The 24,557-nt window shown below is 46.7% G+C and overlaps 1 protein-coding gene and 1 long non-coding RNA gene across 18 annotated transcripts in view; one reads left to right on the top strand and one right to left on the bottom strand.

Annotated features, from left to right (window-relative positions):
- Window positions 1–25: 25 nt before the first annotated feature.
- R3HDM2 (R3H domain containing 2) overlaps window positions 26–24,557 on the bottom strand; it is a 156,466-nt gene continuing 131,934 nt past the window's right edge. For 10 of the 16 annotated variants that reach the window (XM_073900789.1, XM_073900788.1, XM_073900787.1 and 7 more), the window contains 13 exons: window positions 20,947–21,179; window positions 18,876–19,042; window positions 14,914–15,015; window positions 12,720–12,962; window positions 12,117–12,243; window positions 11,725–11,885; window positions 11,095–11,249; window positions 9,826–9,926; window positions 4,459–4,628; window positions 3,681–3,828; window positions 2,276–2,373; window positions 1,857–1,941; window positions 26–1,055 (listed from right to left, as the gene is read on the bottom strand). In XM_073900789.1, coding sequence (XP_073756890.1) covers window positions 715–1,055; window positions 1,857–1,941; window positions 2,276–2,373; window positions 3,681–3,828; window positions 4,459–4,628; window positions 9,826–9,926; window positions 11,095–11,249; window positions 11,725–11,885; window positions 12,117–12,243; window positions 12,720–12,962; window positions 14,914–15,015; window positions 18,876–19,042; window positions 20,947–21,179 — 2,131 coding nt within the window. In that variant the 3' untranslated portion in view covers window positions 26–714. The remainder of the gene's footprint in view (window positions 1,056–1,856; window positions 1,942–2,275; window positions 2,374–3,680; window positions 3,829–4,458; window positions 4,629–9,825; window positions 9,927–11,094; window positions 11,250–11,724; window positions 11,886–12,116; window positions 12,244–12,719; window positions 12,963–14,913; window positions 15,016–18,875; window positions 19,043–20,946; window positions 21,180–24,557) is intronic. The other 6 variants (XM_073900795.1, XM_073900796.1, XM_073900798.1 and 3 more) reach the window with 2 other exon arrangements.
- Window positions 1,874–11,169, top strand: LOC141374129 (uncharacterized). Of its 2 annotated transcripts, none has more exons than XR_012380766.1 (3): window positions 1,874–1,973; window positions 9,329–9,488; window positions 11,034–11,169. It is a non-coding gene; the product is annotated as an uncharacterized lncRNA (long non-coding RNA). The 2 variants fall into 2 exon arrangements; XR_012380765.1 differs by lacking the exon at window positions 1,874–1,973 and adding an exon at window positions 7,357–7,484.

Here is a 24,557-nt window from a genome sequence, read left to right as displayed (position 1 = left end):
AGCAACAGAGAAACAGGGACTGACGTCCAGTGACAGATTTTTTTTTTTATATTTAAAAACAAAATCAACCTCCCCCCAAGTAACCCCCAAACAAACAAAAAATCAGATTAAATAAAATTTACAGTGAATATACCCAGCAAACATCTGTATGTGCAATTAAATACTGTCTGTTACTGCCGCACGAACCTCAAACAAACAATATACAAGTGTTCTGGGACGTGGGGGGAGGCCCAAGTTTTCACTCTTTGGGGTTTGGGGAGACAAGATGGGAGAAGTGAGAGAAAGGGGAAATCAATTTTGCTTTTCTTAATTCTGTCCATATAAATATATTCATAAAGACTAGAAATGAAAAGGGAGCTTGGGATGGTAAGGAGATCGAAGAGGGGAGTGTGGGACCCTCCCAATTCTACCTGACCAAAAAAATATGAAAAAAATTAATTTCATGGTGGGAGAAGAGATAAAAAATAACAGAAGAGGATGGGAAGGAGAGGGAAGCAAGGGGGGCCAACCAGGGGAAAAAGAGGGGACCCGTGGCAGGGGAGCGAGGAGGAGTCCAGTGCCAGTGTGTCTGTTCCATCTTCATCCCCACTGTCTCAGGCTCCAGTTCAGTGTCTGTCACCTTCCTTTCTGCCTCTGTCCGTGATCTGTCAGGATCCCTCGACCCCCTCCACCCTGCCCCCACCCCTACTGTGCCAGTCCCTTCCCCTCCTCCGTTTATTGGGAGCTGGCTCGCTCCAGGATCCTCAGGTCATAGTTCTTTTTGGCCACTCGAAGTTTGAAGCGACTCACAGAGTTGTTGAGGCGAAGAGAGGCATTCTGGGCAGCCAGGGGGCTGGGAAACACAGCCACGATGGTGTACAAGGCAGCGAGGTCCGCATGGCGGCCGTTCTCAGCAGTCCCACCGTTGTCCCCCCCGCCCCCGCCAGGCAGCCCCTGAGCATCCTTGAGCCATTGGATCTTGGCGCCAGACATGGCAAGCTGAGTGAAGAGTTTGTCCGCCTCGGTCCGAGTGATGCCCTCAGGGAGATCTGTCACCTCCAGCACCCGGCCCAGGACTGGAAGGGGAGGAGAGAGGACATGGTTGTGAGAGGACTAGCAAGCGGCCAGCAGAGAAGTCTGCAGCTGACCCAAGTCTATAGACGGCGTCCTCAAAAGCCTGGCCTTGCCCACTTGGCCCATTCCTCCTTCCCCAAATCAATGCAACACCCCACCATCTAGGCAGCTAGGAGAAACAAAAAAAAAACTTTTTCTTCTCTTAGACCAAGAAGAAACTGGGGGTCAGAATCCCAGATTTCTTCAGATCTGGAGACCTACACTCAGTTCTTGTGCCAAGTCAGTAGCCCAATCTGAAATATATCCCACAGTCGTCCCCTTCCCAGAGGTCCCTCTTCCTTCTCATCTAGGGAAGTCCATTTCCCTGACTTTCCTTGTTTAGCAAACCACTCCAGGTGAGGGTAACCTAAGAGATCTTGTATGCTTAGAGGGGAAGGCCTGCAGGGGGGTTACTCCCCCATATTCTCTTGTAGAGCTTCTCCTAAAGGACTAGGAAGACTACCAAGGCCGACATCCTAGATTAGGGTCAGGACCACTCTCTTAAGACTCTCCTGTTAATGGGCTCAGCAACCCCTGCCACTGTGTTATACTCAGTTTTCCCCATCACCTTTCCCAGGACCTGAAATGGCCTGAGAAGGAGGACTGAGACGCTTCAATTCTCCAGTTTCTCCTTGCTCTTGAGTACAGAAGGGTCCTATTTCTACTCCCCACCCTAAGCTGGCTTTTCCCACTCCTCCTGGGCTGGTAATGCAGGCTGGAGGGGTGAGCACCTTCTCTTGGGGATTCAGCATTCTGTCACTCACCGACATCTGTTGTCCCCAGGTCAGTGGAGGCAGATTTGAGTGCTTGTCTCTTGCTCCGGTTTCCATGCTTCAATCCACTCTGTCCCTTCAACATTTGAAAGATAACTCTCATCCCAGGTAAACAACATTGACTGCCTTGCATCCTAATGTCTGTCTGAAAGATTAAGGAGCAGCACCCAACCCTGAGGATCCTGCCCCACCAGGCAGGCAGACTGGCCAGAGTGGCCACTGAGAAACAGAGTCCTTCCCCCTTGGCACTGGGGTCAGGTGGGAAGAATGAGTATGGGAGAGGGGTAAGGCCCCTCCCACTTTGTTCATTCTCACTGTGCTATCTCCCCTGTCCACCCCACTGGTTGAGGTGGATGGCTCAGAGATAGGGGCCTGGATGAGAAGAGGGGTCTGTTGGTGGGCACCCTTACCTGGTGTACCGTGTAAGTCGACTGGCCATGGAGCAAGGGAGGGCAGATAGACAGATTGTACTGTAATGGCTGGCCCAAGAGGGAGTAGCGCCCATCACCTAGGGAGGAAGAACAGATGGTTTTCTGGGAGTTAGAACTTCATGATATGACTTTTATGGGGGCTCTGGAGATAGATGACAACAATGCATACTTTTCCCACTTTTTCTATGATAGGAGTGTCCATGTGACTGATTGAAAAGTTGTCTCTCTTCCTAAACCCCTTGGCTCTCAGCCTAAGTATCTCAGGCAAATGGGGCTTTTAGGTTCCCTCACCCTTGAAGAAGGGCTCTGTCCACTGCAGATGAAAGGCCCTGGAGGAAACCTACAGATGCTTATGAATGTTTTTCATTCATTCATTTCCTTCCTTCCTTCCTTCCCTCCTTCCCTCCCTCCCTCTCTCTCTTTCTTTTTAAGTAATCTGTATGCCCAACATGGAGCTTGAGCTCACAACCCTGAGATCAAGAGTCACATGCTCTACCGACTGAGCCAGCCTGGTTCCCCTAATTTCTTATATAGATTCTCCTACCCCAAACCCAGGGCTCAAATTTTGAACTCCTGTTGAGTGGCAATACAGTGAGTGGATAAGAGCACAGGCTTAGAGCCAAACAGCCTAGGTTCAAATCCTGGCTCTGTTACTGGAAATGAGAGGTTGGGTACATTTTCTCTTCATCAGTGTTGAAGGTTGAGTGAATACAAGACACACAAAGCACTTATAGTAATGCTCTGTACACAGTAAGCACCATAAATGTTACTTTATTGTTGATAAATGTTAGATTTCAGAGCACTTTAAAGTTTTTAAACCATATTCTCATCTGATTTTTAATACTGCTTGTGACAGCCAAGGCAGAAACAGATAAGATTATTTCCATCTTATATGTGATTAATCCCATTTTATAGATTAGGACTGAGGCCTGGTTCCAAGGTTAAGTAACATGCTCAACATCACAAAGCTAATTAGTGGTAGAACATGAACTTGAACCCAAGTCTTTCAATCCAACTCCAGTGTTCTCTCTTCTAAAACTACAGTGTTTCTGACACAGCCCCATAGTCTCAGCCCTCAGACTCAGTCCTGATGAGTTAAACTCTTAGGTTCGTTAGAAAGTTTCTTTTCTGGGCTCATAGTCCCCTACCTTGTAGACTTGGTAGTAAATACTAAATATGTAAAGGAGGTCTGCAGTAAGCTGACTATGGGCAGCACTAAAGAGGGGCAGGTGTCCTTGACCTAAACAGGGATATTAAAGGAAGAGTTGGCTCCAAGAGCTGGATGACCAGCCACACTGGTTTCCTGCCGGTTGCTACCATCTGGATCTTTGCACTTGGGAATGGGCTGTGAAGGGCAGCAGCCAGCTCTAATCTAACCCCTTACCCTGTGCTGGACCCCCAGGCCTGGGGAACTGTGTGAGGACAGGAAGGGGACTGAGTCCTGTGCAGACACTGCTGAGGCTGGTGACAGGAGAGGGTGCTGGAGACTGGGTAGGAGATGTGACGGGGCTGCTGCTCATCTGAGTGTTGGCCTGTTGGAGAGAGGAGCACACATCATATGTACACCAAACATGACCCTCTGGATATTCCTATGGCTTGGCTTAAAATTCACCTCGCTCAGAAAACTTCTCTTGCAGAACTCTGTCAAAGTTGGACTGCTCCTTCCAACAGCCCCCTTAGTCCCTAATTAATTTGTATTAATTAATGTATTTAGTTAAAAGATTTACTTTAGAGAGAGACAGAGTGAGCGGGGGGTGGGGGTGGGGAGGAGCAGAGGGAGAAGGACAGGGAGAGAAGTTTAGAATCTCAAGGCAGACTCCCTGCTGAGCTCAGAGCCCCACGATCCTGAGATCATGACCTGAGCCCAAATCAAGAGTCAGACGCTTAATGGACTGAGTCACCCAGGTGCCCCAATTTGTATTATTTTAACATCCACTTTTTGACATAGTGTTTTAAGTATTCTCTTGGCATTTCCAAGTATGTGTCCCTTAGATCTTAGGTTCCTTGAAAGCAGATACTCTCCTCTATTTCTTATGATTCCCCCCTGAAGAGTGCCCATGGAAAGACAAGTAGAAGAGGCTGCTCAGTCAATGGCAAAGATTATTTCCCGAGAAAAATCTGGTCTCCTCCTTGCCAAGATAATGTTGGGCTGCAGGACTCACCTGGGGGCTACTGTCCGGATTGTATAGGTCTCCAGGTTTCTGCCCACGCTGGTCCATGCTGTAATATTTACAGTGACTCCACTGGACCATGGATGGGTTCTGGGGGGGCTGGGGTCCATTAGGGACATTCAGCTGCATGACCACCACACCTGGTCCAGAAGGTGACACTCCTGAGTGGCAGGAAGAAAGGGATTAGTTGTGAATTTAGACTATATTTTGACCTTCCAACTAACCCTGAGTGTGAAAGCCAGTAAGCAATCTACCCACTCGCCTCAGGGTCACTTAAACTGTGTCTTGCCAGGAATCTGAGATAGTTGCTGATTTAGTGTTCGACTCCCCTCTCCCCAAACCAAGTGAAAGTTTGAGTGGAAGAGACATGGGTCCCAGATGCCAATGCTCTTGTGGCCTTGACCTGGTAAGGGGTGCCTCATATGCTTGGCAGAAAACTACTCCATTTGTCAAAATCCGATATTACCAAATGCCCAGGTCAGATTGCTTAACTGTCTGGGCATGGTACAAGTCCCAGCCTGGGGCTTGGGCCAGGGCCATAGGCACGTGCAGGCTTTTCTGGTAATGGCTGCAGATAGGTCAGCGATCTCTGGTTGCTCTGGAGATGAATGCACACAGCTTCCCTAAGCCAGGCCAGGAAGCACTTGAATTGGGAATGGCACAGAGCTGTATGTCACATTCAGGAAATGACAAATAATTCAAGGTGCTGAGGCACAGGGGTTGTGTAGGGGAAGTGGGAGATATGTTCATTCATTTAGTCAACATTTATTGAACATTTACTAGGTGCCAGTTCCTATGCTGGGCACTGGGTGTACAACAAACAAAAGTGGTCCTTGCCCTTACGGGATGGACAGTCTATCAGGGAGTCACACATTAGGACAGTCTATCAGGGAGTCACACATTAAGCAAACAGCTGGTGTCAGAGTTTGAAGCACGTTCTTGTAAGGGCCTTTATCCTGTAGGTGTTGGGAACAGAACTTCAGAGAGCTAATTCAAGTGGCCAGATGTAAAATGGCTGAAGAGAGGGAGGGACCGGAGGCAGAAACACGAATTGGAAAGCCACAGAAAAAAGAATGAGGAGGTTATGAATTAGAGCCATGATGGCGGGAATCGAGTGGGAGGGTCAGACTCTCTGAAGGTTTCGCTGACAGGTTCAGGTGACTGATGTGAGCCTGAGGTTTTAGCACAAACAACCATGGGTAGCCTTACCCTCTCATAGGCTGGGGGAAGTGAAGAGCTCAATGTGGAAGAACATTAAGTCCTGAATCTTCCTCATGGTGAAAGGCAAGGTAAGGGATCAGGGAAAAGCAGTCTGAACGACAGTCCCCGCTGGGAGGGATGGACAGGAGCTCTGCTTCCCCACGGGGACTGTCCAGCCTGAGCGTTTGCTCCTGACCTCTCAGGCTAGATCTCCGTTGAGGGACAGGCTGAGTCCGTGTGTGTGTGTGGCGGGAGAGAAACGGGACTGGGGGTGGCTAGTGCGAAAACCTGCCGCAGTGCTGCCGTTGTCACGGCTCGGTGCTCTGAGGTTACCACTGGCTGCCGCCGTCACACTGCTTCCTGGGACGGGAAATGCTGCAGCTTCTGCCCTGGGCACCGGTCATGCTGGGAAGTGAGCATGACTGCTTTTCTCAGGTAGCACCGGTCAAAGGGAAGGAAAAGCAGCAGCAGGAGGCCTCAGAGGGCAGCTTGGGAGACACAGCATCTGTCGTACCCTATTCTCCAGTCAATTTGTGGCCCCCACCCTCTGGGGTCCATCTAATCAGAGAACACAAATACTCAGAGCGACAGGCTCGCCTCTCCCCATCCTCTGCCATAGGGGACAGGGTATTCGTCAGCACGGCTTGTGGAAGGGCCACCAGAAAATCGAATAGCTGTGGAGTGTCATACATTTAACAACTCCCCCCTTACTAGAGCTGCTCTGGGCATTTTCTTTCCCCATCCAAAGAGCCCCACCTGCTCCAACATCCTCTTCCAACAAAATTGCAATTGACCTTATTCAAACACCTCATTGCTACCTGAGGGGGCCAACGCAAAAATAATCAAATCTACAGCTTTCTAGAAGGCAGCTCATAATCTGAGCCTAGTGCCTCAGGCCAGGAAAGGATCGGGGGGGGGACATGTGAGTGTGTAGAGTGTGGGCATAAGGAAAACGGTGGAAGCTCTTTCTAATACCAACATGTAGCCATAAGGAGCTATTAGAGGGCTCAAGGGGAGGGGGAAAGAGAACAAAGTCCTCATATTATTTTCTCTGATCCTGACAAAAACAAAGCCAGGGTTTTCAATCCCAGCCTTGGTCCTCCCCACACTGAGCCCTCCCCCCTGGCCTGGCGCATTGTTCCTTCACTCAGCTGGGACACAGAGCACTATGCTGATGAGCTGATTTTTATGCTTCTCTTCCTCAAGCCAAAAGCAGGTGGCATCCGTTAACAGCTAAACTGTCACTACTTCTTAATGGACATGGCAATAAAAAAAAAAAAGAAAGAAAGAAAAGAGGAGAGAAGAGAAAAACCACCCCACTACCCAGGGACAGCACTTCCATATAATCAGGTTGGGGAAAGGGGCCTGGGTTGAAGTGGGAAGGGGGAGAGGAGGGTTGAATAAGGAAATCAATTTCAGCCTGAAAGCTCTGAAAGGAGAGGGGACGTGTGAATGGCTTTTTAAGTGGCATCATTAAACCTGGGCAGAAAGGTCGATTGGGCAGAGCAAACCGCATAAATACAAACAGATGACATTTATGTCTAGCAGAATTGGTTTTTGTTTAGGTTTTTTTTATTTTTAAATCACTAAGGTAGAAGACTGATAAGGCTTCTTCCTTACCACCAGGAATCCAATCTATGGAAAGGAATGTCCAGAGAAATAATATCAACAGCCATCTTTCCTATATTACAGGATACAATCCAACAGTATCTTAGTGTTTTTCCCCTTTTTTGGTGAAGGAAAGAAGTATCCTTACAGAGTGGGAGAGAAAAGTGTTCGTTTCAGCTTTGAAATCCCCTCAGCTACAAAATGAGCCAGTAAGTGTGAGAGGCTATTTCTGTATATACCTCACTCTGGCCATGGTGCTGTGTCACAGTGAGTTGGGAGTCTGTGTATATGTATCACTGACATTTCACGTCTGTGTGCATCTTCCCCAGACAAGCGCTTCTGGAGTAACCTCAAGGGACCCGTGGGCCATCATTTTAGTGGGAAGAAAAGTGTTTCCTGGGGTTATAGTGCTGTCTAATACCACAATGGAGGAATTTAGGTCTAGGCCTAGGGGTAAACTGGACAACTACAAAAATGTATTAATAAGCCAGAACAGTTGTTCCAGGAACAGCCAATCTTAATCCCTGCCTTTATTTTTGGAAAAGTGACCATGTTGCTACATGGAAGAAGGGCGGGTGACTGTCCTCTGAAGGTGACATAGCAGCCCTTGTGGGCTATGCTGGCTTTCTCTCTTCCCAATAAAGGGCAAACTGGAAAGGAAGAAGCAGCACTTGTTTTTTTCCTTCCAGCTCCTCTTATATTCCCATGAGCAGAGACTGAAGACTTTTAAAATCAATGATATGGTGAATACGGTCTCTTAGGTGACACAGCTGGAACATAGGGTCCCATCACCTAGGAAGAGTACAAGGGATCAGTCAGAGAAGTCTAGAATCAATCAATCAGGGAAGCTTGAAAGAAAAGACATATAACAGGAAATTCCAAAGAAGTAAGGGAACTAGATGATGAAGAGGGCTTCCTCCATTACTATTGATTTGGGAGGAGCACAGATGACCTCCTTCTAATCCCAGGCCAGACCTCCAGTGCTGCCAACGTTCAGAACAACAGCTGTTCCAGTTTGCTTAACCTAGCACTAAGTCCAGAGTAGGTAGTGAAAAATTCTTCTCACTTGCTTTGTTTCTAAGACCTTGTACTTGAAGATGAAGCGATACAACCACAGAGACCCAATACATACACTGAGATACCACTAAGGATTCACATAAAAATGCACATACAAGTATACCCACATGTATATGCACACACTTGTTTTAACAAACAAGAGAAAAAATGCCCTGCAGGAGCAAGAACCACCAGAGGCTACAATGGTTCTTGGAGCTGGTTTCTACAATTTCCATATCCCGCTGGGAATTTCAAGGTCAAGTGCCCCTGGCGGACACTAGGAGAAACAGCTAGAGAGACCAGTAATGTAATAAAGGGTAAAGGCTGTTGAATTTAAAACCTCTCAGCCTGTGAGAGAGGCATGTTTGGTCTAGATGAAGGGAGAAGTCATTGCTCCTTGAAGGTAAGAACTGATCATGTCTTATGAGCAAGATTAATTCTGGAATCCATTCCACAGCATCTAACACAGAGTGCAAAAACTCCTAGGTGAAAATCTTATTTCTAAAATGGGGAAAACTGTCAAAATATTTCCCTCTCACCAGAAGAGGGCACTCTGATATTCCCACAACAGAGGGAAATGGGGATGGCTGGAGACTGCATTAAGACGTCCCCCACTGGAGAACCCCCCCGAAGTTGCTTTAGCTGCAGTGTAATGCTGTGCCAGGGTGAGGTGAAAGGGCAACAAACAAGGGTAGCTGTACTTGGTGTGTTGGGAGAATTTGCCAGGAATTTGGCAAAGGCAGAAAGTGAGAGACTGCATGGCATCAGCCTATTCATGGGACAGCTGCCCCTTCAAAGAAAGCCTTTAGCTACTGAACATGATAGCCATTTATTTCCCACTGGAGGGAAAGGAACAGAGTACAGAGACTTGTTGGTAGTGTGATATTGAGGGTGCAGGATGGGTTATGAAAAGGCAAAAGACCCAAGTTCAAGGTCTAGGATCGTGACCTCAGGCAAGTCATTTATCCTCTTTGAGTCTTATATCTTGTTTTCACAGAGTTGTGCTGAGAATTAAAATGACACAATGTATGTGAGTACATATGAAAAACTGCCAAACAAATCTAAGATATGACTTAAAAAGCATTTTATCAGCCTCCCTCACACTCCCAACAGAAAAGTAAAGCTGTCTATAGGAAGAATGAGTACTGGAGACAGAGGTAAGCACTTCATGTCTCAAAGGCATGTGAGTGGTGAGTGTAATGCTAGATACAGGGAGGAAAAAAAAAATAAGAAAGAAAGAAAACAAGGAACCCAATCAAGGATGTGGCTTCCCAGGGATGGAGATAGGCCAACCAGCCTCACCTCTCAACAGGTCAACTTCAGCACCCCTGGAAAACACCAGTCAGAACTCTGGTCTTTCCTTGTGGTGGTGTTACAGCTGGGGACAGAGCCAATCCCTGAACTCTCTTGTCGTTCCCAGCTCTAGAGCACAAATCCTTCAGCAGTGTTTGCTCTTACTGGTACCCAACACCTCCCAATTCTTTATCCTCTTACCTGAGTACTGCTGTGGCATCTGTGGTGGACTGCAGGGAGAGGGAGACTGAGGCATCTGGTACTGCTCAGAGCCGGGAGGTTGCAGAAACCCCACAGAAGGGCTGGGGGATGGAGAAGAGTAGTGTTAAAGTGGGAGAGGGAGGAGCACAGCTCCTGGCAAACAGCTGCTGCTTGCCGGGCCTCCCCGTGGGAAGCAGAGGCAGCAGCCAGTCATTCCCAGACCAATTTGCCATGCAATTTCTAAAATCACTCATCAGTTCAAAGTTAATTATATATATTTGTACTTGATCATCTTTCAATTAGGAAGCTGCTAATCAGTGCTACAGATGGAATGTTAGTGACACAGGCTCATCCCAACAGTGTGGAAACACCAGACACATACACATGAGTGCGTGCGCGCGCGCACACACACACACACACACACACACACACACACACACACACACTGAGAAACACGAAGTGCCAGAAACAGGCACACAGTGCCAGAGAGAGATGGGTAAAACAGAACTAAGGAGATGTCTGATTTAGGATATTTACACAATGGCAAACAGAGTTACCTAAAGACAAAGGGGGAATCCCCCCGCAATACTCAAGATAACATGGAGACATACACACAAAAAGAGAAGTAAACATACATACTGCAAGCAACACAGAAATACATACAAGTAGGCCCAGAGTTGACTTCTAGTTCCAGCTCTACTTCTAACTAGCTGGTTGACTTTGAGTAAGTTTCTTAATCTCCCTAGCTGGAATTTTCTCATTTATAAGAGGGAGAAAAATAAAACAAGGGAAGTGGACTAAATACTTCTAAGGTGGCTTCTACCTCTAAAATTCTATCAGCTATGACATATACTAATATATATATATATATATATATATATATAGACATACAGAAATAGACCATCTGAGATTCATCCATGGATATAAACAGGTACATAGAAAAATTTACATATATGTGTATATATATATATATATTGCTTCTTTTAATGATGAGCAGTCTCTAGCCCATAATTCTAAATCCCACTGATAAGAAAAACAAAACACTGGGGACATCATAAAGCCTCTGTCTCTAGAGTAAGAATTTTTTTCTGCTGATGAGCTCTTATTCAAATGTCAAAACAACAAGGAGAAAAGAAGAATGAACTCCCTCACATTCTACCTGCTTTAGGGCACCACTGGAATCTTTACCCCTGCCTTTCTTTCCTTAGGTCAGTGGAAAGTTGCTGAAGGTCTATGGGAGATGTGCCCCGACTCTCTGGGAGTCCTCACCTCGTACCGTTCTGCTGAGCCGGTGGGATCACGCTGTAGTACACCGGTACGCCCCCTGCTGGGAGGCCCCCTTGCACAGATTGGCTCGCAGGGACCAGCATGGGTTGCTGGAAAGGCGGCTGGACCACATTTTGTGAGTCATTACCCACTGGGACCTGGGTAGAGATAAGAAGAGAATGACCACTTGTACTCCCAATGAGGTCATCCAGAGAATGGCCAAATAAGTCATCAGTACACCAGGACACTGACTTCCTTCCCTACCTGTAGAGACTCCTCCTACTCTCCTCATCTGCCTAAAGAAAATGTGGACAGAGCTTTCTGCACTTCCCTCTTCTCCAAACACCTCCCTCGGGCATCTGATGTAGAGAAAGGAGCCTGACTTCCTTTAGATCCTACTTTTCTGGGCCACATACTCATTTGCACGGCTGTATAAAGACCAAACAATTTAAATAAAGACAATCTTCTCAGACTCTCTGGGCTTTCTCTCAGAGGAAAAACACCCACAAATTCTAGGGGGAAAGTGAACAGTATTTTAGTGTTGGAGTTGTCACACTGGATGATGTGGGAGACTGTCTTCCTTTTCCTCATCCCAAGGACTGGGTGATCTTTCCCAGTGCAGAATGCACCCACTTGGTAAGAAGGCAGTGGAGTGTACTGAACCACCAGGCCTTGCATCTGGCCCCCCATGCTGCTCCTCTGGTTGCTGAGCAGGCCCTGGTTCTGTGGCTGCTGGACCCCAATCATGCCTTGGTAAGCCGCCTGCTGCTGGTTAGGCATCATGGGCTGTAAACCTAGGGATAGGCAAGGCAGAGAAGACATTAGCATGGTCTCAACGATGTTCAGGAGGTTACACTCTCTCAGTAATTTTCCTTCTCCTGTCTATTTTACCTTTTTTTTTCCTGGAGATCCTGGGTCCCTCTTGGAACTAATCATTCCTGTGCCTTTCTTTTTTTTTTTTTTAAACAAGGAAGTCTCTGCCCTTCCTCTATTTACTGCCTCCCTACCCCAGCAGTTCCTCTTACCAGGCTGCTGGGATGGCTGAGGCAGCTGTTGACCACGTTGGGGGCTGTAGGCCACCGGGTGAGAGAGAGGTCGATATTGCTGGTTGGAGTTAGGATACTGTCCAGGGGGATAGTAAGAAACCTGGATCTATGGTGAGAGGAAAGAGATATGTGAGAGGCTCCCTTAAATTCAACCCCAACATCCCCGCCTCTTGATTTCAGCTCAAGTCATGATCTCAGGGTTGTGAGATCGAACCGAGTCGGGCTCTGCGCTTGGCAAGGAGTCTGCTTGAGATTCTTTCTCTCCCTCTGCCTCACCACCCCCAAATAAATAAATCTTTAAATCAATAAATGAATCAGGGTCAAAGGCCAGAAATCTGTAAATAGAGATGTCTGGACCTGCAACTGCAGCATTAACATACAAGTCTGAAACAGAACAGGAATGATTTATGTTATGTAGGAGGATGACCTTCTGACTAGAAAGACAACTCTCAAGTGCAAGGTGGGGAAATGGAAATGGGGACAGGTATCTCCTCTGATCTATCTAAACTAGACGAAGAAAGGAGGATTATAACAGTGGACAAACTGAATTAGTGATTTAAGCTGGGAGCCCATGCTGCTCACCTGTTGAGGGGGCTGCATATAGCCCTGGGGCGGCAGGACTTGCTGAGTAGGTGGCGCATGGCTAGAAGGGGAATAGTTGGATGTGGGGAGGGGCTGTCCCGTAGAAGCCATGATGAAGCTAGTCTGCTGAGGATGCTGGGAGATAAGTGGGGGCTGGAACAGAGCTGAGGATGGGTCAGCTGCTTCAGTAGAACCTTGGCGACTAAGGCTCATTTGTCCAAAGGGGTTGCTGAGGTCATCTGCCTGTTGAGACAGCAAGGGAGACTTGAGGACTCAGGTCATATCAAGCCCCCTGTATCTGGCTTCAACACAAAGACAGATAGACAGAAATAGCAACCCTCTCTACAGCCTTCTTTACTTACACCAATTTGGGATACTCCTGCCTCCATTCCCTGGGAGGCACTTTTTAGCCCTAAGCCTCTATCATGTGGTGTTTTAAACTGCTGTGAACTACGGGCGCCTGACTGGCTCAGTCTCTGGAGCATGTGACTCTTGATCTCAAGGTTGTGAGTTCGAGCCCCACATGGGGTGTAGGGATATTTAAAAATAAAACTTAAAAAAAATTGCTATTAACTGAACAGGTTTTTGAAGCCTAACTCCAGAATCAGACTCCTCACCACATATGAGATAACAATGACCACTGTGACTACGACCTCTATCAGAATTAGCCTTGGAGAGATGGGAGCAACAACACAACTTTCTGTATATATAAAGACAGGACAAACTAATTAGGGCTAAAAAAAAAAAAAAAGACTGTAAGTCCTTCTCCATTTCCTGTTTTCCTCATGTCTCCAACCATACAAAAGGCTCTATGTTGCCATAGATCCTGTTTTTATAATAAAGGACCTAGATAACACCTTGAGTGGACTAGGGATGGCTAGGTTCATGAGGCTCCCCAGCTCTGCCTATGTAGCGGAAGGACGGTGGGCTTCCCCCCCTGCTGCTTATCCCCTTTAACTCTCCTCTCGAGGTCATTTCCACCTCTGTTCTCTGACACTTGCCTAGAGTTCTCCTGCCCTTCATGAACCACTTCCAATTCTCACCTCTGAAAGGAGGCCAGGCTGAGTGGCTGAGCTGGAGGGCAAGGAGACTGACAGGCTAGTCTGTAATTGCCTCCTCTCTCAGCTCTCTTCTCTAAGCAGCAAGAGGGACGGACGGTGTTCCGCCTCTCACTTATATGATGATAGGTCAGAATTTGTTAGCTTCCCCGTTCCTTCTGCTTCCTGGATGGTAATTCTCTCTCTCTCTCTCACACACACACACACACACACACACACACACATTCTCTCTCTCTCACACACACACACGCGCGCGCGCGCACACAGGCACACGCACATGCTAGAGCAGTACTTCTTATGAAAAACAAACTAGTAGAAACAAAGACTTGTTTCTTTCCTGTGGTCTCACTTAATTTTCAGGAATCTGATCTTCAAGTTAGCTGTTTTGCTACCTTAGTGGGCAGGAATAGATGACAAGAGGACTGGACTGCAGATTATTTTGAGGTCCACATTCCAGAGCTTTTCAGAATGGAGATGAGAGTTGGAAGGAAAGAGGGGATTCCAGTGAAAAATCAGACCATGTGATTCACACACACACACAACCAGGGCTCTCATAACCATGATAGGAGTTATCAACTATGAGGTAAATCAGGTCTTCACAGGATTTGTAGTCAGGGTACAAACAATTGAAACAGCATGTTCTATGGAAATGGCTGTTTTTTATATAAAATAACACAGTAAGATGAGGAACATTTTAAGTTTTTACCAGTAATGGCAGAGAAATCTGCAATTGTGTTTTTATCTTTGAAGGAAATTATAGAAAACCATCCTATACAGGATAAACTGGGTTCTGGGAGTTCATACATGTCCAGAAAGGAGATGAGATGAAGGATGCACATAGAGGAGCAATGAGGAGCCCAGGTTAGAGCCAACATCCAATTTTGTCCCCCTCCTGAAACTCAGGGGAACTCAGTGTTCCTCTCTTATATTTAGGCATCTTTCGATGCCTGAAATCCTGTGACGAGGCCACTAGAATGGACTATAGCTCAGCCCGTGCTAGCCCTTTGCTCAAGAAGAAACACCTTTTAACACGGCCTTCCAGAAAGTGCAACTGCTTTGTCCCAGATGGACCCCACAGACATACCACAGATACAGGCCATACATGGACATGACAAAAAGGGGAACGGAGTTTATACCATGTTGTACTGCTGGGGCGGAGAGACTGGCAGAAGGACTTGGGGACAGGAGGCTGGAGAGAACTGAACAGGCTGCGGAGAGGGCTGCAGAGCCGGGACTGGCTGTGGACCAGCAGAGAGGCATGTGGACAGGGAAGAAAAAAGGGAGGTAGAGGGAGAGGCAGGGGGAGGGGAGCAGAGGCAGGGAGGGAAAGGGGAGGAACAACAAGGTTAATCATAAAAAAAAATGTCACACGAATAGCAAGGCTGCTGAGCAGACTGGAGAGCAAGCCCTAGATAGCTGCGGCTTCTGCATCTCTGACAAATAAGCAATCTCTCCTATGAGGAGAGACCCGTGGCAGCGCACACTCCACCCCGTTAGCTACTCAGAGCTCAGCAGCTGTTGTGAGCAATCTTAGGACTCTCAGAGCCAGTGTCTGCAGCCTGATTCCAAACACAGCTTTTCCCAAAGCATTTTTTCTGAACACACGATTCCTGGGGAGCATGATTGTACCCCTCCTTGAATGCCCACTTGAGCAGGGATTCCTGCTTCTGTAGGAGGGGTTATCCAAGGTCTGGCTCAGCTTTCCCAGCCAAGCTCCTGATTTCACACCACAGCTCTCCTGGAGGAAGTGCTCATTCACAAGGATCGTCTCCCTCCCAAGGGTAGGGAAGGAAAAAACCACCAGTTCACACCTGGTTCCAGCTACTTCCTCCTGCTTTCATGATTGTTCTGTGCTTCTCCAGGCTGTGAGGGCAGTAGGAAAATGCCCCCATAAGCAAACAGGGAGGGATTTGGAATAAAATATAAATAGCTTCAAAAATATATATATAAATAGCTTCACTGTAGCTTTTGTTCCTTCAGTCCCTCCACTAGCCTCAAGCAGGAAGATTTGTTTATGAGGAACATGATGTGTTCTAAAGCAACTAATGGGAAGTTTTTTTCTCTCTCTTCTTCTCCTCCAGCCATTTCAATCACCTCTCCTGGAGAACTGGTGCTCCAGCCATAGCCCCTGGTGGTAGATGGGGTGGGAGAAAGGGGAGAGGCTAGGAAGGGGGGTGGGAATACCATCTATATACATCGTCTCATTTACATACATATCTCATTACAGACTCACAATAATCCATAGGGAGAGGTGATAACTTGTATTTGTGGTTAGGATAGTAAGGCTCAGAGGAATTCAATCACATGTGCAGGAGCACACAGCTAATGCAGCTGAGCTGGGATGGGAACCTAGCTCTGCCTCACATGTATTCTTTCTACTCCACTCTGACAGCAGGGAGCAGGCAAAGGAAGAAGTTAAACAGAATTATACAAACATGTTTTTGTTTGTATGATTCTCCTCCCTCCTTTCAAATTTAGAAGTATGGGGGTCCAAGGTAGCAATATCACCTCTCGGCATATACCTCTGGGGAGACCCTTTCATAAAGGGGACTAATAGTTCTGGAGGCAGAATCCGGGAATTAGGAGCCCTCCAAAACAAGAGAATGCTCTTGTTACTTGGATTAAATAAAATCTAAGTCATCTTGGTTAGGAAAAAGTTACTGAGAATCCACTGCGTGACCTGGGGGAGATGTTGCAGCACCCGTGATAAACTCCCAGCTCTCTTGGCATACCCCGTGTCTGTGAGCCATTTCAAATCTAACTGCTGCCCAGGCTGCTCAGCATGAGCTACTTGCGCTGGTAGGTTTTCAACCCATTTTCTATTATCCTAGTTCTTTTCTTTCTCTTGGGGAGAGGATCTATTGTGCTTCAGGTCTTGTACCCTCTGGGGGCGGAGGGGTGGCCATAGGTATAGCTGCCTGTTTCTTCACATTTGTGAGTTCTGAGGGAAAAGGGGGAAGAAATGATGCTCCTCTCTTAGGCCTCTTCTGACTGAGGAAGGGTAGTGGTAAAAGTAGGTGTCTCCGTGCTATTTTTAAGTTCTTCCACCACTATCCTCAGCTACAGTTCTCAGAGAATCTCAAACTCCAGGGCTAGGGAACTTTGGAAAAACCATGGGGAAGCCAAAGACTGGCCCTGAGGGCTTTGACTGCCACCTGCTGGTGAATTCTTCAGATCACTGGCTCCTGGCTGCCTAACTAGACTCCCAGAGGGCTCCGCCTCAAGAGGTCCACGCCACCTTAGGTAAATAGGGCAAAAGGTAGCCACTGGTCCTTTAATCCTCAGCCTCACCCACTGGTTTCATGTGTTCTACTGACACATGACAGGGAGGTCTGCTCTGCCATCAGAAGCCTGCCAAGAAGGGAAAGTTTAGCATAGTTTAGCCATCATTGTCCCCAGGCCTGTTGCAAATCCCTCTTGCTACAAATTTCTGAGGGAACAGAATCTCTGTAACGAATAATGCTCCCCTGTCTCCAATCTATAGGTCCTAACCTAGGACTGGACATCCTGCAGAAGATCAGTCAATACCCATGACCTACCCACTGACCCTCGTGATCCAGAAGCAGGGCCAGAATGAGTAAAAGTTTGGGATTTAGGGCCAGTCACCCAGACACTCTAAAATTCTTTCAGCCCCAAATGGTTATTCTCATTATCTCTTTATTCTCCTCCTACTCTTGTTGTCTGTTTCTAGATATGGATGGAAGGAGGAGACAGATGAAGACCAAGAAGGAGAAAAGGGAGCAAGACTACATTAAATTACACACATCCTAGAAAATGCAAACAAATACTGGGACCACAGACAAGTGAGGCACGCACAGAAACACAGTAGAGATAGCCAGAGAGAGAGAGGCGTTCAAAACAAGGTCTTGTTTATAGGTCTGAATGAAGACCCATCAGGGAAAGCACATACACATGTCACACTTCAGGATGGAGCAAGGTAAGCTGGTAAGAATGGGACTTAATGAGGTAGATGGTGGTAGAACCAGAACAAAAGTCAGGACTACAGAGAAACTGATTTAGGGGCCAAGATAAAGGCCTGGAATGATCTGCATGTAGGTTACATTAAAACACAAAGCAGGGTGTCCCAGATCATCACAATATCAGAATGGGGTAGTACTGGGCCACCCTGGGCTCTTTCCAGTCCAGTTTCCAGTTCCTGGGGAATGAGCGTCTGTGATTTGCTTGTGTTACCTACAGAAGAGACAGATCTGAGGCCAAGCTGCACTAACAGAGCACAGAGGTGAGGGAGCCTGGGAGCTGAAATGAGAAAAACTGCAGCAGCAGAGTGCAGATGTGGGCTTCCCGATTAGCAGAGAGCACCACCAGAGATACTCCAGGACAGAGGATGGGCTCCACTCATGGGCAGCTCTACTCATGGAAAAAAAGAGTAACTGAAGACCTCAGCACAGCTCTCCTCAGAGTATTAAGGAGGCTTAAACCTAGAACGCTAACGTTCCAGTTTAGAATAGGGACTGATTCTGATGCTGATGACTTGCATGACCTCCACAGAAACAAAACTTCACCCAAACCCTACTTGGAATCAACCTCTATCAGTCCAGCAACACAAGGAGAAAGAGCTCTTTTCTGGCACGGGAAACAAAGACAACTATGGAGGGGTTTGTGCCTTATGGCATATGTATGGCAGGGGTCTTGAGCATATTTCCTTTCCTCAAACCCCAACTCATAAATATGTGTTTATGGCTCAACAGTCACATGAACACAGGCAGTTATGGTGGGAGCTGTGATCTCTTCAAGCTCCATATATGGACACAGCGAACAAAATCGCCTCACTAATTACACAGGACACCGAGGGAGATGAGGTACAGCAGAAGTGTGGAATGGGGTAAAAGATCCCACTGGCAGTTCTCAGGAAGAAGAAACAGAAAGCAAAAAGCCCCCAGGCTGACTCTAAGTGCACTTTGGCCAAACCCTTGCCCTTACGCCTCTCTTCCCACAGCTTACAAACCAGAAACGGAGGAGGGAATGGCAGGCCTCCAACAGATCTTTCCTGCCACCCACAGCACAACAGACATGACTGTACTTCCAGAGCTCGCCTGAATCGGAGCGGAGGGGGCTCTGGCACTGAGTGGTGACTCACCTGTGAGATCATGTGATTATTCAAGGGTGGCTGTTGCTGAGGCGTGGGTGGGAGAGCAGGAAGCTGCGGCTGCTGTGGCTGCTGCTGGCCAGTACAAGGGAGAAGGCCCCGGACGGACTGGGATGAGGTGACCTGGTTGCACACTTCTGGGGCACCTAGTGCCATACCTAAGGCAAAGAGGAGACCCACCAAGAGTTGTAAGCACCAGCCACGATCATGCCACCCTTGGAGATGCAGGGCTCTACTCCTTCCCTGCTGCTTCTCCTCACTTCCCTTCTGTCCATTCCCCCACTGTCTTGCGAAGATCCATGCATGAGCACAGATGCATTTCAGCTGCCCTGCTGATGAGAGTCTTCATCTTAGCAGGTTTCTCCTCCCCAGGGACAGTAAATACCTTGCCCGTTGATGTTGGATTTCAGAATGGAACGAAATGTGAGGCTGCCAAGGCATCTCCTCTGAAGAGCCTAGAATCTGTCCATCATGACTAGACAGCTGAAAACATGAATGTTTGCTTCCTGGGAAGGTGCAGATTCCTAGTCCCTTAAGAGACCTATCTTCTCTCTGATTTCTTTCCAACTTGAAGCATTTCATAAAAGTTGCTGAGAAGGCAACCTTGCCTCTCCCAGCACTTGCCTGTACACACACATAAGCACAACTGTCACCCAACTCTTCTCCCCATTTCCAGCCTCTCCAAGCCATGCACGCATTCACATAAAATACTTTTACCAACTATCTGCTATGTGCCGGGCGTTGTATAAGGAACCGAGAACACAAAGGTGAAGAGAACACAGTCCTTGCCATTAAGTAGCACAGGATCTTCAGACAGGAGATGGACACGCACACAGCGATTACAGTCTATCTGATAAGGACAAGGGATGCATCAGTGATATGAACTAAGTTGTATGGCGGCAAGGTTGAGGAAGCAGTAACTCACTTAAAGAGGAAGTGGGAGGAGAAATGGATTTAAAGGGTGAAGAGAAGACCTGTCAGACCAAGAGGGAATGAAGTTAATACCATATTCAACCAATGGCTGGAGAGCAAGAGGAAGAAGGATATCTGCAAGTAAGACGGAAGTAGCAAACTGGGGTCAGGAAGAAATGCTGCATTAAGTCATTCGGATTAGATTATGCAGGGAATGCAGAAACATGAACATTTTTAAAGAGAGGACTGACATGATTAGATCTATGTTCTGGATTGATAAACTGGCTCTAAAAAGGGCTGAGGATGGAGCAGGGAAACCAGCTTGGGGACTAGTATCATAAATAAAAGAACACAAAGGCCCAGATAAAGGCAGAGGCAATGGGGGTTAGAGAAGAGGTAACACCGAAGGGCAGCAGAGACCTAACAGAGGCAAAATCTTCACGACTACTGAGGTCTTCTGAGGACAAGACCTACAGAACTTCTGGGATGAGAGGCAAGAATTCTTTAGAGGCGGAAGGAGGGTGAAATAGAGGTCCACTGGGTATAAGGAGCCAAGTACCCCTTGCTAAGAGCGCAACAGGAATAACGGAGAAATTACACAGTACATCAGAAGAGCTGAACGGTGGTTACAGGCCTGGCACGTGCAACATAGGGCTCCTTCTCAGTGACAACATAGGGCTCCTTCTCAGTAACTGGGCTCCAGAGAAGCAGCCATAGCATTTCTTGCAGTTTTGGCTTACTGGTCGCTACCAAGTGATTATAAACAGCTGAACTCCAAGGCTTTCTTTTGCACTACCAACCCTCTACAGTCTCAGAGGTTACAGAATGCAAGCAGTATCATTCTTATCTTAGTATATAACTTGAACTTGGGCTGACAGGGATGCCTAACCTTGTTCAGAAATAAGATAAAATAAATCCCAATCTTTTGTTTGTTCATTTCCAATTAGAAAAGAAGGTCTGAAAGAAAATCAGAGAGGGGACTCAAAAGAACAATGGATCCAAGAAATCAAATTTTTCCTCATCTGGCTATGTTAGTTTTCCAGGACACTATACTGGGACAAGGTTTTGTTAGAAGTAAATATCAGTGACGTTTTGCAGAAGACAAGCAAGAAATGATGAGCATGACACTGAAGGACAGAAGCTGTAGTACCTGGCCTGGAGATCCTTCCTGCACTGCCACCTTTACTGCTCCCGATGCTGTCCCCTCGGGTGAGGATAGAGATGCCACTGAAGCTGCTGGCTTTGGTGACAGGGGGCCGCATGCTTCGGACAGAGCCGTCAGAGTCCGTGCTGCTCCACGGCCGTGGCTCCAGGGATTTGAGTTCGCTGTCTGTGCTGCTCTGGCGGCTGCTTGAGGTTCGGCTCAGCCCCTCACGGTTCCCCCTGCAGAGACCACAGTGGTCAGAGCACCCCCCACCTACCACTTCGGCAGAAGAGCTAGGAGAGAGTTCATTTCTATTCTTTCAATAACAAAGAAGGGGTGACGGTTGGGAGGAGGATGGACACTGATTTCTTGTTAGTTGGCTGGCCAACCAAGACTTGCTGAGAGCAGACAGAACAAGATCCAGTACAGTAACAAGGAACACAGAGGCAAATCTGGAAGACAGTGCAGTGGCAACTAATTCAATACATCAGACCAGAGGTGGCCGGGAAACCATATACATGATGCTGAGATTGGCTGTGGTCATTTCCCCTGCCCCCGCAGGGATCCCACACATGCAGGAGATAGTGGGGAGCAGAGGGGTACCACCCTCTTCTAGGAGTTCTTAAAACAAAAGGACTTCTAGAAGTTACTATTGTGGGAAGGCAGGGGTAGCCAAGACATGGATAAATATAATAGGTCTTCCACATAACATGTGTCAAAGCCAGCAGAGGTACCACTTTTCCAGAGGTGGGAAGAGGAGTACAGCAGATTAATGGGGCACTCTGGAAAACTCAGTCTGACAGTCTGAAATTGAGCCAACCTGTTCATGGAAATTCTGCATTGGTATCTGGGAACAACCGGTTTCAGGGTCTCTAAGGGCTACAATCTTCAACATGATCAAGCAAATATGCCCTTGGGACCCAGGATGGCAAGGAGCAGGGGGCTGGCTGTGCCTAAATGCCGCCATATTAACAACCCTATTGCCCTAGGCAAAGCACAAAACTATTGAGGAAAGGGACTTCTCTCTTATTTTGCTCTGGAAACATCAGGGTTATCCTGATGCTGTAATTACTGCCTAATGATTATAAACAGTTGTACTTAAGATAGATGGGGTTGACCTAAAACCCCTATGTCTTAATGAGCCCTTACTGCTTCTTAATTAATAAGCAACCAAGAACCAGGAATTCTCCTTTCGTATCTCCCACCCCCAACAACTACTCACCTAAAGAAACTAAATGACAACAATTACAAAGATTTTGGTATATATACTGGGATGCAGGTGAGCAAAAATCATAGTAGCTTGGGCTCCCTCATTTTCACCACCATCCCGCCTAAAGCAAATAGAAAACCCCATCCCAATCCCCTTAGCTTCAAAGATACTAGGCTCGGAGTTATTCTAATAAAGAAAGGTAGTTTTCTTACAAGGGTAACGTTAAAGAAAATACCTTCCTTTATTGGAGAGTATCTGCTCCAAAGGTTACTGTAGGGAAAATGGGCAAAATAAAAGCTAGGGTCACTATTTTAGTTTTTAGTCAAGCCAATCACAATGGGCTAAAAACAAACAAATCGGAAGAGCTGGTTAGGGACAGCTAATTCTTCTCGGAATCCCAAGTAGATGTATATATAACCTCAGTGCTTCTCTCTATAGTTAAGAGAACTGGAAAATATTCCTGTCTCCCTAAAACCTTATCCCTCTCTCTTGGGAATGTCAAAACTGGAATGGGAAACAAAGAAAGAAATGTAAATCAGGGACTCTTCAGAAACAGAACCAGACCTGAAGTGAGAGCCAAGAGCTCTGACTCAATGGCCAAAGGCAAGTCTACTGAGAGGACTCAATAAAGATGTGTCTTGTTTCTGGGTTAGAGGATAGAGCAGTGGCAATGGATGAAGCTGCTCATTAGATATTAGAACCTGAATTTTACAAGTCCTAATGGACTTTTACACCTAAATCAAACACAGCACTATCTATTAGGACAGTTTTGCCATTTACTTTGTCTTTCTACTGGAGGTAAACAGTGAATGAGTCAACTTTAAACCAAACACCCTGGGAAGCTTGAGCCAAAGTGGCAGTGCTTCTGTACTCCTTCTGTACTCATTAGGTTCCCCCAAGACAGTGATGGCCCAAGTGTTGAAAATGTGGCTAGTCTGATGATCTAACCTCAGTTAGTACACTACACCCCCAAGAGTTAGATAATCTAAGTTGAGTCTTGGCCAGGAAAGAGATCAATTTTCCTTCTCTACAACTAAACCTAATCTCTAGCCATATCTTTCCACTTCACTAAACATATAGCAACTAGGGAAAGCTCCGAGACTCAGTTCTAAGCACTGGACTGGGGTATGTATGTGTGTTGGAGAGATGGGGGTAGAGGACAGAGAAAATTCACACTTTATACTCCTATAAAATCAAAGTTGACTCAGCTTTCACAAGGAGATTTATGCTTGTGAAAAAGGTCAGTTTATTGGGTCTGGGGAGTGGGTAGGCAGGCCTGTGTAAGAAGCAATGGTAAATGTCAGTAATGGCTTATTTGTCAATAGAGTAGAATCTTCCAGAGAACTGGGAAGTTGCCCTAGTTATTGCCAATGTGGATGATGGAATGTGGTGTATCAGTATTTGTTTCACACACTTGGGAAGAAAGGTAAAAAGCAGTTAGAGAAGACTAGCTTCTCATCACTAGAATTCTGGACTAGTACCCAAATAGAAGAAGTTGCCCCCTTGAGGGTCCATGGTACTGCATTTTAGATGATCTAGATCTATGACCAACACTTAGTATGGAAAGCAGCAGCTTAAAAGGAGGTCTGGATAGGAGAGGGTTGCACCTGCTCACTAGGTCCTTGGAGCTGTTTGATGTAGTTTGATGCTCCACAGCACTAACGGGTATCATTCTTACCAACGAATGCGATAAATGAGGGCTCCAAATGGAATACTCAGAGAGGAAGGGGTGATGTTTGTAGTGAGCTGGTCTGGTGTACGGTGAAAGAATACCAGACAGAGAGTCAGTCCCAGTTTTACCACTAATAGCCATGTCAACTTGGGTTAGTTACTTAATTTCTCTGCTTTCGTTTTCTTACATGTAAACCAGTTTACTAAATCAGGACACTGAGAGATCTAAATCAGATACAGTATACTTTGGCAACCGTAAAGCCCTGTGCATTAGCATATGCATAGAAGTTAGTTTAAAACCGTTTATTACAGGGTTCTGGGATGATTTATGATCCTGAAGTATATAATATGGAATAGGGATTTTTTTTTTTTTTTTAAAGGGGAACTCTATCTCAATCATCATGAACAGGGCAGAGCCCTCACTGCCTACGGGCTTTCAGATGGACTTCAGGGTGTCCAGGAAAAAGAGTTCAGAGATATGGAAAAGGAGGTAATGCCCCATTCCAAGAATGAGAAATCTTGCAACTCAAATTTCTACGTGGTTTGACTAGCTTTAGAAAGGACACAGGGGGAATGGACAACTGAGGTACTAGAAATGAGAGCTCTAACTAATGTGAGTTAATTAGTTCCTATCAAGCTTAGGATTCAAAAAGAGATAAGCCCTTTGGAAAGGGTTGGACCTGAATCCTAGTATTGAATATTCTGGTTTTCTCTACTCCATAGTTTTTCTATTGGT

This window comes from Callorhinus ursinus, unplaced genomic scaffold (genome assembly GCF_003265705.2).
Source record: "Callorhinus ursinus isolate GAN/ISIS: 27379988/994484 unplaced genomic scaffold, GSC_fseal_2.0 scaffold14, whole genome shotgun sequence".
Taxonomy (NCBI): domain Eukaryota; kingdom Metazoa; phylum Chordata; class Mammalia; order Carnivora; family Otariidae; genus Callorhinus; species Callorhinus ursinus.
This window is presented reverse-complemented; position numbering and strand designations above follow the sequence as displayed.